The sequence below is a fragment of the Atractosteus spatula genome, chromosome 2 (assembly GCF_055471065.1).
Source record: "Atractosteus spatula isolate fAtrSpa1 chromosome 2, fAtrSpa1.hap1, whole genome shotgun sequence".
Lineage (NCBI taxonomy): Eukaryota > Metazoa > Chordata > Actinopteri > Semionotiformes > Lepisosteidae > Atractosteus > Atractosteus spatula.
The window spans coordinates 72501695-72514267 of NC_142707.1; the positions used below are offsets into that span (position 1 = coordinate 72501695).

The 12573-nt window shown below is 44.9% G+C and overlaps 1 protein-coding gene across 1 annotated transcript; it reads right to left on the minus strand.

Moving 5' to 3' along the window:
• Window positions 1–396: 396 nt before the first annotated feature.
• Window positions 397–9225, minus strand: rpf2 (ribosome production factor 2 homolog). Its single transcript, XM_088909234.1, has 10 exons — window positions 9102–9225; window positions 8366–8498; window positions 5962–5999; window positions 5701–5740; window positions 4748–4829; window positions 4584–4660; window positions 3384–3483; window positions 2712–2814; window positions 1740–1884; window positions 397–915 (listed from the first exon to the last, which is right to left on the minus strand). Exons 1-10 carry the CDS (start codon window positions 9122–9124, stop codon window positions 739–741), a joined length of 918 nt encoding a protein of 305 aa, XP_088765360.1. The 5' UTR covers window positions 9125–9225; the 3' UTR covers window positions 397–738.
• Window positions 9226–12573: the final 3348 nt, after the last annotated feature.

Sequence of the window (12573 nt, forward strand, 5' to 3'; positions counted from 1 at the left end):
AATGTCTGACTTCTGTTCCTAATTATGTCTGGTAGTCGGGCAACCGGCTTGGTATCACCCAGGTGGTGCTGCCCTTACAGTAACTGCATCCCCTTCAACACAGGAACAGCATAAGAATCCTCCGAGACAAAAGCTTCACTCCAGCGCAGGCAATATTTAACTGTAAGAGTGCAGTTTCTGATCAATGATGCCAGAGAAGAGAAGTTGTGGAAAACACAGAACATGTGGGAAAGATGTCTGGTGTTGTAATGCACAAGATCTTCTCAGGTGACTTATAATAGATTTAGAATAATAAAACCGCTTTCTGGAGGAAAAAGGCCAGTTACAAACCAGAAGAATGACAAAAAAAATTAAGTACAAAATTGTCATCAAAACGAATACAAGGAGAGGCGATTTCTACGAAGTATTTTAATAACCCGAATATGACATCAGCCTCTCTCACTGAATACACTTTCACCTCTCCAGAGTCTCTCAACTGGGATTGTTAAACATCATGTAAAACCCTTTTACACACCCAAGTAAATCTGTATGAATCTGGCTCATGTAGAACAGGTCCGTAGTCGGAAAAGATACTCATCCACCATTTGGATTCATAAATAGCTAAAAGAACCAAATCATTCAGCTGCTCACTGGGCTGATCAGCGGGATCATTATCTCAGTTTCCTGCAGTGATTTGGTCAATCGCGTTCGCCAGGGGTATAACGTGCAAGCGAGTCACAGAGAAGTTGTGCGCCCCAGTTAAGGCGTCCTGGCTTTTTTGGCAGCGCTGGGCCCCCGCTCCGCGTCCCCTCCTCTCCTCTTCCTCAAGCCCTTCATCTTGCGGGTCTGCAGCTTGCCCAGGTCCTGCTTCTGCATGTGCAGCCGGCCAAACCTGGTGCCAAAGGCATCATGGGAGATGTTCTTCTTCTTCTTAGCCTGGAACGGGAAGAAGCCGTGGTATTAATATCCCAGCTCCGTGGGAGGGCGAGTCTGGGAGAACCGCCAACGGCAACTGTATTAGACCAGATCTGGAACCTCTTTGCTGCCCCACTGCCTCGACATGCATTTGAAGTTCTCCCATACAGCTAAACCGGCAGATGCAAACTGACTCTGCTGGGCATAGAAGAGTTACACAGTGGCAGAAAGGTAGACCACTCAAGAAAGAAAACCTAGGAGCAGGAGAAAGTGAAATGAAACTAAAATGTCAAATATTTTAAGCAAGTTGTGTAAATGATATGGTGCTGCTTGGTGGGACAGTGATTAGCATTGCTGTCTCGCAGTGTTGAGGCCCTGGGTTCGATTCCCCTGTGGCTATCTGTGTGGAGTTTGCATGTTCTCCCTGTGTTCAAATGGGTTTCCTCTGGGTGCTCCGGTTTCCTCCCTCAGTCCAAAGTTAATTGGCTTCTAGAAAAACTGGCGCTGGTGTGAGTCTGAGTGTGCGTGTCTGTCTGTGCCCGTGTGTGCCCTGTGAGGGACTGGTGTCCTGCGCCCGCTGTGTGCCAGGATGGGCTCTGGGTCTCCCGTGACCCTGAATAGGATGAAGTGGTTGGAAATTGGATGGATGGTTATGAACAAATTTATTCCATCTTCTTTGGGTAGACAGTATAATACCAACATCTCTTGACTGCTTGTGTTAAGCCACAAACATTTACGATATTTTAAATTACGCATGGTATTCTCCAACTACCATTCGATTTACACCAACAAAAGCACTGGCAACGTAGCAGAACTGTCACAGACACAGACTGTTGTACTTGTACCTTCAGGGCCTTGGGCTGTTTGTGTGCGGTCTTGTAGAGGTCATCAGACGCCAGATGTGTCCTCCGCAAAACAAAGTCAAAGGAGGGACCCATCTCCTCCAGCTCTATCCTCGGAGTCCGGCACCCGGATTTCTTCAACAGCACCCTACACCGAACAAGAACAAGGTGCTAACATTGCTCTGGGGTCGGGAGTCTAATTTCCTCAACTAAAGAGCAAAGAGTTCAGGAGAAATTTCAAAATAGCCTTCTGCATCCCAGAAGGACAGACTGCAGTCAAACAGAGATACCAAGGTTCTCACAGAACTCTGAAGAGAAAATTCTATTCTTTTAGCAGCAATTTTAAAGGATAAAATCCAATCATTATTATGGCTGAATGTGGAGGACTATACAGCCAACTGAAAAACAAAAATTTCCCATGTTTGTTTAGCCAGTCTGTTATTCCAAGCCAGCAAATGTGATGGTGAAAAAAACTGGAAATAATGAAGCCCCACAATAACCTAAATAGAAAAGGACATCAGAACATTTTCCCAGTGGAAATCATATTTCATTGGAAATATTCCTAAACAATTTACACTGACTTCCACCCGAAGCAGCAGATTAAGGCCAGACCATGTCTGAAAAATGTTTAATCAGTAATCATGGCTGGAAAAACAATTAGCAATAATTTTAAAGTTAATCTAAGAGAGATTTAAGGTTTTAAGTTAAACAAAATCCAGTATTACTTATCAATTCACATTTCCTGTGAAGTGTCTCAATTCACGTTTTCTGTCAAGTAACCTGAACAGCAGTACGCTTCCGAGCTGAAATCCTAACACAGGGCGGTCAGTTTTCAGGCCTGTCCTCCGACCGCGGAGAACACGCTCGTGGGCCATGTGACTGAAGCCGAAGGTGCCCGCGGAGGAGACGCGCGTACGCGAGGACTGGGCCCGGCGCGCGAGCCCTGCGGAAGGTCTTCAAGCTCAGGGACCTTACTTGTAGCTCCTCAGGAAGATCTTCCCATCCAGCGCGGTGAAGTGAAGGACGTGCTCCAGCCCCGCCAAGCGCACACAGGGCACCGTCGGCCCGCGGAAGAAATCTGAGCAAGACACCGTTCGGGGGGGGAAGAATGATAACTGCATCTCTCAGGCCCTACACCCATCCAGTGACAAATTCGATCAGTTCATCCCGCTGCCCCCCCACCTCTGTCTTCCCTGCACCTGCGCACTGGTTGTCCTTTACTGACACACCTCAGGCCTTACTGCGACTGCATAAGAGGGGACAGAAATAATGATTCTTTTCAAACAAGATGACTCTTAAGGTAGATAAGTGCAGAGTGTAACATGGTGTGAGTGCAGGAGTGTCCCATTTCACAGAGAATGCATTCGAACGCTTTTACACTGGGGGACAAAGAGGACACAGGGTGTGGCTCTTACAGTGTAGCTCTGCTCCTGGCCTTGCTGCTTGGAATCTAATAAAGGTTCAAAGGTCACAGTTCATCAACAACTGGCTATTTCAGATTGAGACAGAGCAAAAAAGCAAAACCAGTTTCCGACTTAAAGAACAAGACAACCATCTAGTACTTGAGCCACTAACATCAGCGTTGCAGAAGTCCTTCCTGCCAGGCAAACCACTACAGTGGGCTTCGCTCATCGCGGGAGGCCGTACCTGTTAGAAGACTCTTCAGACGTCTGTGCTCATTACTGAGGTCAAAGGCTTCGCCGGCAAAGACCAACAGCGGCTTCGTCCCTTCAGGGAACTTACTGTTCTGAGGTTTCAAGACAAGAGGCACGGTCAGATATCTGAACCATCACCGCACACAGAAAGGAAGACCCATCCCCTGCCTTCCTCAACCCGCCATTTAAAAAGGAAGGCAAAGCCCATGCCTTTCTTCGGACCTTCCTCGACGTTCGTGGTAGGCGAGAAAACGCTCACCACTGTAACGTTTCCGTTTTCAATTTAGTTACACGCACACACAAAAGACCCAAACAAGCAAATACCAAGACGCCATATATAACTGAAGGAAAAACACAGGCGGAATTCATCTTCGTTAAAATCTCGAGTCTGGTAAGGGGGAGGAAACAAAACATTTCGCAGAGCAAATCTAATCAAGGGAGACCATTGAGCAAACTCAGATACTGAGGCATTCAAGAACAGGGGGGGGGCTCAGATTCCAGTAGATGAATTTACACGATCACGGGTTCGAGCCTGGGTCATGTCACCCGGCAACTGTGACGCACAACTGTCCGAGCTCTGCTGGGGGTGGAGTGTGATTAGGTGGCCACGGCTGTCTTGGCTCTCAGTGACCCCTGTGGCACCCCAGGTGCTTGCAGGCATGTCAGTGACAGACACGCCTCTCCACCAATCAGCTCTGAAACACCCGCAGGAGGCGGAGTGGCCTCCGACATCCGAGAAGACGATTGGCTCAAAGGTGGGCAGGGGGGAGGGGTCTGCCTGCCTAGTTCTCCCCTGTGATTGGTCACGGTACAAAAGCCATGAGGCTAGACACGGAAAACGCACTATGGGGGGGGTATTCCAACCTTGGAGGGTACAACTCAAATTACTGGCAATTTTGACACATGAGCTACTGAAAAGTAAACCAACAAGCAATGCTTGTAATTGACCATTGAATCCAACTTCCTTTTTCTTTTAATCATGACTTGTTTTAGTTTCCTTGTATCCATCAAGACTAAACTCATTATCTCCATGGTTACACACTGATACAAAAAATTTTATTTCCACTTCTGCGACAGAGGAAGGGGGGGTCTGGCTGTTACCGCATTTTGAAATACCCTGCATGTTGCTGGGTTTCACCCAAGAGAAGCTCCATCTTTAATATTTACTTTTAGCCCTGTAAGATCGCATTACCTTGAAGTCTTTCAAAGGCACGAACTTCTCCATTCCCAGCTCAATCATGTCCAGCACATGGAAATCAAACATGCGCCCTGCAATTGGTAAAGAACAATCAGTCTTTCAGACCACTTTTGGCCTTGCAGTTTTGGTCTTTCTGTGGTAGGAAGATGCATACGTACCAAATACGAGGTTGTTGGGCCGTTTCTTATTGTGAGAGCCAAATACAAACAAAGAGCAGTCCGACTTCTTTGAGAAGAACTCCTGCAACGGCAAATAAAACAGTACAGCTAGTTTAAAAGCAATCTGGGGGAGTTAAATACTTAATTCCATCAATCCATTTTCTAACCACTTCGTTCAACTCTGGATTACAGGGCAGCTGGAGCCTATCTCAGGAAGCGACGGGCACAAGGCGGGTTACACCCTGGGTGGGATGCCAGTCCATCACAGGGCACACACACACACACTCACATCACGGACAGTTTCCCCAGGTGTCAGCTAACCTACCAGCATGTCTTTGGGCTGCTGGAGGAGTCAGGAGCACCCAGAGGAAACCCCCCGAATACATGGGAAGAACATGCTGTACAGACAACACCCCAGGAACTGCACCCAGAGCCCCAGCAACGCTAAATTGCAGCACCCCCATGCTGCACAAAAGCTTGCTTAACAGAAGAAGTGAATTCTTACATCGTTTCACATTTGAATTCTTTTTTACAGTCATGTCCCTGAGTAAGAATGGAGTATCTTCTAAACTCATGAAGCACCTGACAATATAAACTTCCCAATCCCATCGCAGGCAAATGTACAGCTCCAGAACAGGTGGGTCACACCTAAGAGGCAGACCTGTGAAAGAGTCCAGCAGAGGATCTGAACCCCCCTCCTGGGTATTAAACACATGGAGAAAACGGTAAACCTCAATGCACAAAAGCTCACCCCCTGTCCTGTGCCCGACAGCTCTGCGTGTACATGTGTTTTTCACAGGACCGTTCCTCTACAGAGCAACACGTGTTTAATCTCAAAGTGAAATATTGTTCTGTCCAATGGATTTGCCCTGTGCCCTCGATGGAAAAGTTTGCATTAGAGCACAGAGTGCTACACTGAGTGAAAAGAAGCAAAAGAGTTGAGAGCTGCTTACGATGGATGTTTGGTCCTCAAAGGGTCTGGTTATATTCTTTCTGAAAAACGAAAGAGTCCCATTTTAAACAAACATACACATTTCTTCATGGTTCCTCATTGTTGGAAAGATTTAACTTTACTAAATGTGTACTAGATTAAATATTTTATTAAAAGATAAATTAAAACATAAAATGCATCAATTTAAAAATTACCAGCACTGAAAGCAAAGTAGTAGCCCTTTTTTAACAATGCAGCTCTTGAAAATGTTACTTATACTTACTTTTTGTAAGTAACAGCATTTGGTTTTTTCAGGGAATACTGAAAAAAAGAAGAATGATTTATTACCACAAGTCATTTTTTATGGTTTTAAAAAGATGCATTGCTCTGAAAGTAGAAATGCCCCCCATGTGGTCTCTGCTCACACTTCAGACCAACTGGTGCTGTTCTCGTGTTAACACACTGATGCACGATGACAACACAATGGTTTAAACACTTCAACAGCTCACGGGGCACAGGCCTCAAGATGCTTTCATTTGAAACACTGAGCAGATAACATTTTGAGCAGCGGTGCTCCTTGTGAAGGTGTGATCTTATAAAGAACGACAGACGCTCAGTGACTGGCAGCCACCTGGGGTACAAATCGACAAAATCAGCCGATTAAGACCTTGTGCACACAGCATTTCTATTCTGTGTCCGAGTACGCTAGCGGCAGTGTGGAAAAACTACCCAGCTGTGTTGTGGAGTCTACACCCTGGCTCCTTTGATTCATTTACTACTAGATACAAAACAGTCCTGATGGGTGGAATGGCCTGCTCTCTTTTGAAACCCTTCTTCTGGTTCGTTTAGGATTAGAATAAGGGAAGGTGGTCTCTCGGTGAGAAAGTGCCCAGATGACATGCTGACGTCCTGTCGGGAAATTAAGCTGTCCAGTCCAGAGAAAGCAGGCTGTGTACCTGGCAGACCTGTGGACAGGAAGGTTCACCAGTCCTGTCACAATCTCCGATGGCAGCATGACAAAAGTAGCCTGCATATAAGCTGTAATAAACTGTCAGGACAAAAATGATCTGCCTGCTGATGTTCGGAAGAAACGCTGACAAAATCCCTGCCTTTAGCAGTCGAAGAATAGGCGAGATAGAGCCAACAGAGAGTTGCAGTGGAATGACTCAGGAATGCCGTTCTGCCCTGGACAAAGCTCAGGGCCCACAGCTCGTGCAGCGATCTGGGCGAGCAGTGTGCGGGTGCTTATGTTGCTCAGTCTAATCGGGCCTCTGGACCAGCTTCGCCAGCTGACTGCAGAGGCACAGCAAAAGTGGTATGGCACTGCCAAAGCAGTCTAGCCGAAGCCAATCACATCTATGCATCAGTGCTGGCAGGACTGTGTTAAGATGCAACATACTAAAGTGATATTACATACGGATGTATTTTGATGGATTTTCACCCGTGTGCTGTGATTGTTTTATTTGCACGCTTAAAATATTTGATTAAATCCTTGAGAACTGATGCATTTCCACTGTGCATCAGCACACAGCGGAAATCCTTCCAGGCATCTCTCCCAGATCGTTTTTAAGCAAAAGCTATTCAAATGTTCAAAAATCCTAATGTGGACTCATTAACAAATGATTTGCAGATTAAACGAGTTCCAGACAAATTTCAGGAAAAGGTTTATAATAAAACATTTGAATACTGAAAGAAATACACACTGTTTATGTCCTGGGAGTTTTAAAAAAACAGCTTTATATCCATTTTTTTTGACAAAGAAGTGTACAGTTTATGCCATACCCTTATATTTTCATGGTACAGCTGTACTACCGCTCATGACAGAGATGCACTACAAAGGGCTGTGGTAACAGCACAGAGGATCATAGGATGTGATTGACCATCAATTGGTGAGATTCACATCATCCTCTGTCACAATAAGGCTCAATCGCCCAATCCATCCTTCAGGATCCCAGCCATCCCTGCTCTCTGGCCAGCGGTACCACACTGTTAAAGCACAGGCCACTAGACTCAAGAACAGCTTCTATCCCACTGCAGTGCACATCCTCAACAGCTATCTGCAGTGCCTCAGAGTCAATACACATCTGCACACTGCACTATTTGCAAAGTCGACCATGTTTTTTTTGTCTCTCACTACTACATATTTACAATCCCACAACATATTTATCGTTCTGGTTGTATTATTTGTTAAGTTTGTAAAGTACAGTCTACATTGTGTGGCACTGTCTGCTGTACTGTGCACATCCCGAGAGATCGCACCAATAAGAATTCCAATGTACGTGGTGTAAATATGGCCAAAAAAATCCTCTACTCATGTTGAGGAATCTTCAATCCTACACCCAGTTTCTAGTGGGGGTTGGGGTGATCCAGAGAGTACGCAGGACATATCACTGATCATGGACACTGTGCTGTAATATCCATTCCTTCGGATTAGATGTCAAACCATGGTTCTGGTAACTTGCTCAGAAAAGACCCTACGCCACTTTTAAAAACGAGTTTGTGTTACCCTGGTGTAGTGGCTAAATGTCACTCTGGGCTTGCTCCCTAAATAAACTGGCGATAAGCGATCTCACTTCTCCAGCAGGTCTACCGTGGATGAAGCGTGTCCCCTGCTATATGTCAAGCGCCCTGGGATCCTACACACACGCAACCCCTTACAGGGATCATCGGAGAGAAACGACACTCACAAGGTCCTTCAGAGCCTGGGTGACACTTTCACTGGTGTTCCCCCCTTTGATGAGCATCGCACTCTTCACATTTTCACTGAGCTTGGGCTCCCGGCTCTGGAGAAACCTCTTCGATCGCCTTGTTTTGGGTTTCCTGCAGGTTAAAGAATTGATCAAGATGCACAGAGCTACACACACTGAAAAGCACACTTTTCTGATTTGGGAAGTGAAAAGCTCGTGGAAACGTACCCCCCCCCCCCCTCCCCGCCCCCCAGCCAAAACCTACTGTAGCTGGGACGAACTCTCTCTTGGGCGTTACCAGGATTAACAGTAATACTCACCAATAACTTAACCCCCTGTATAGATACGCCAGTGTTAACCTGACAAGAATTACGTCCTGCATTATTATATTAACAACACAAATTTCAGGTATTTCACTGGAATCTAACCAAACCTTCAAGAAGGTGTGAATTTACACATAGACCGAACACGTTAACCGCCTGCATACCCACCAAACCCAAAATACCATTCATCGGAATATTTCATTTATCCAAGGTAATGAATCCAATTTATAACGCACTGTCCCACAAATGAAAAATTACATTCTTAAACACTGATCAGTTTACTACAGAGTTTCCTATGCAAGTTTCACCGAATACGCTACAAGCTTCCACGTGTTAAACTAAAAATACTCGTGCGGTTGCTTCTCTAATAATATTAAAAGAAACACATAATTGTAAAATGTTTGGTAACTTACACTACGGCATCCAACTGTGTCATTTTCACGGCCTTAATCGATAAAACGCACAGACGTTTGAGGAAAACGCCGTCTCTCCACGTGAATCTAACACAGGAAACAGTATTCAGTTAGACCCACCCCCTTTGTTACGCAATTTCCTCTCATAGCATAAACACGTGTGAAAGCGTACATACGCTCCCCTTCCACTTCATTATCTACTAGTATAGTCAAACGAGGAGCTGCGAGGGTGGCTCAGTGGTCATTTATGTCCATTTGTTATGTCTCTTGGCGCAGTGTTTAGCATTGCTACCTCGCAGCGCTGGGGTCCTGGGTTCAATTCCGGAACTGGGGTGTGATCTGTGTGGAGTTTGCGTGGGTTTCCTCTGGGTGCCTTGGTATATTCATTCTGTCTTGTGCCTACCAGTAGGGCTGTTCTCATGATGTGTAGTATTGAGAGAGAGATTCCTGGGCTTTTACCTGCAGAACGTCTTATTGTAAAGCTGCAAGTTATGTGTAGACTGTAAGATTAGGGCGTGTAGAATGAGTAGTATACAGTGCCTTGTGTTATACATGTTACATGTTGTTATGTGTTACACTGTACATGTGCATCAGAATGATGTGCAATGTTTTTCTTATTTTTTGTAATAGTATAATGTGCAATATTTTTCTTTTCTTCTCTTTTTTTTTTTGCATTCTATTTAAATGTACAGGAGTGCTGGGTGTCCATAAAAAAATTCCCTCAGGGGACAATAAAAATCTTATCTTGCAGAAGTATTCAGACCCTTTCAAATGCTTCTGGATTACAAATGATACCTGCACATCTTTTTCCAATCAGTGTTTTTATTGCTAACTCACGCGGTCAAATAGATTTTTTTTAAAAAAGACAGAATGAGTTATTTATCAGCAGATACCTTAAAAAACCGAAAATGCTGCTTGCACAAGTATTCAGACCCCTGCTCTCTGGCAGCTCGAAGTTTATGGAGGTGAAAGAAAGTGTCCTAACAGGGATCTGATCGCCTGACCGCACAGCCGTGACCCTCGGTTCAATTTTGTACTATACGTTCTCCTCCTGTTCGCGTGGGTGTCCCCGGGTGCTCCGGTTTCCTCCCCCAGTCCTAAGACATGCCGGGAGGTTATTTGGCTTCTGGGAGAACTGGCGCTGGTGGGAGTGTCTGTCTGCCCTGTGATGGACTACTGGTGCCCCGGGTGTGTCCGGCCTTGGGCCCGTTGCTTGCTGGGATAGGCTTCAGCTCCTGTATGGATAAGGCGGTTATAATAATAATAATAATAATAATAATAAACTTTATTTTATATAACACCTTTAAAGGTGGCTTCTCAAAGCGCTTTAAAGAATGACCACAACAATAAATAAAAAGAATACACAAGATAAAACACATTAACACTATAGAGAGGAGACCGTGGTTGGTGGTACTAGGAAAGGCAGAGGGCTGAAGAATGGAACCCGTTCAGTAAAGGCTTTTCTAGAGAAGAGGGTTTTGAGTCTGGATTTGAAGGAGTTTAGAGAAGGTGATCTTTGGGCAGAGAGTTCCACAGCTTGGGGGCATAAAGTTAGAAGATGAACGGGATTAAAAACTGTGATCTACGTTCTCCATCACAAGGAACAGGTAACGGTTCATTCCATGCCGAAAGTTAAAGAAAAGTAACACCACGTTTCGGCTGTGGAGCCTTCTACAGGAGCGACGCTGCTCTTGCTCTATCGTCCTCTCTCTACAATTATCAGCTATGCAGGCTGACAGGCGTGTGTCAATATGCATGAAATCGGGCTTGAAAACTTCACAACTGAACTATCTTTCATACGCTGGTCACGTTTCTGTGTATTTCCTTATATCCGTACATTTCCCTCTATCCCTTTGTTTCCAATTGTACAAGTCCGCGCATCGAAGACACACAATTGTCAAGCTTGCCGCTAGATGTCCTTAAAGGCTAATGGAAAAACTGACGAGAGCTGGTTTCAAAAAGAACCTCGATATGTTTTAGGTTTTGTGGGGGGGGGCATTCATGGAGCACCTGCCTTTTCTTTGCCTTAATAAACTCCCAGTTGATGTATTGAGGGTGTGAATAAAAATGCGAGCTCGACTACTAAGTGGGGCGGAATGGTTTGTTTCTGTGAGTGAGCCATTCTGTCGAGAAGCAGGCGGAATTGCTCGGCACACAGCGTCTTCCGTGAAGCGTGACGGCCATGTAGCAGCAGCAGTGTCAGATCAAGCCCTACCTCGACGGGCAGTGGGCACAGCTGCTATCGGGACTGTCTCACTCGCCCGTAACGATGATACAGCGAATGACGGCGACAGGAAAATGACCCCTGAGCTGGGCGGAACCATTTTGTCTGATGAGGTCGAAAGCAACGATCGGGCAGCATGACTATGACCCAGAACAGAAGGCCAGTGCAACCACCAGAGTCGATCAGGTGGAAAAAGAGCAAAAGCTTAAAGACCTGACGAAGCGAATCTCCAGATTTAAATTCAACTGCGTATGCATTTTCCAAGTTAAAGGGAAAACAAAGCGGAAGTCAGAACAAGCCAAGAATGGGTAAGAACTCCAAAGTAGCTACAACAAAACTCCTCGGCTGCCGAAAGTGTTGCCTCAAAGGCACCTGCAACTCAATACTAGCTTTCGCGCTAGTGTGTTTTTGCTCTAACTGTTCTAATATGATCATACAAAATGCACGGAATTACCCCCAAAATAAAATGCTGAGAATGGATGATCGCAAATATTAATTACATTACTGTAAAAAAAAAAACATCAAGTTTTCACTTGGCTGTGCCAACGCGTTTGAAGGGCACTGTGTATAATATGTGTATACATCTATAGTAACAGTTGCTCCTTTGTTCCTGGAGATTGGGATACTGGGCTAGCTCCAGCTTACTCTCATTATAATGTCTACCTAATTAAAAGCGTCATTAATGACAATATGAACAAGATGTGGCCCAGTAATCAAAATGGCAATACAATTCAAGATCAGATTATAAATTCGTAGTTTACAATACCGGTGTTGTCACTTTGATTTCTTCTTTTTTTGCTTGAAGTTCTTGTGTTTCTGGACCTGTTGGTAATTCACCTTTTATCTCTTGAAAATGCAGGCACCCACAGAGGGTGGTTGGGGTACCCTTGTATGTTTTTGAAAATGTGAGGTGTTGTTTTTTTGAGTACCAAAAAACTGGAAAAGTAAGGACAGCTATGAAACCATGAGCTACAGAGAAGTAATTAAGCCTGGAAGTACAGTAAAATACCCCATGGCTACAACACAGCATTCCTGTGATGCCCAAGTACAGTGGTGTGAAAAAGTGTTTGCCCCCTTCCTGATTTCTTATTTTTTTGCATGTTTGTCACACTGAAATGTTTCAGATCATCAAACAAATTGAAATATTAGACAAAGATAACACAAGTAAACACAAAATGCAGTTTTTAAATGAAGGTTTTTATTATTAAGGGAAAAGAAAATCCAAACCTACATGGCCCTGTGTGAAAA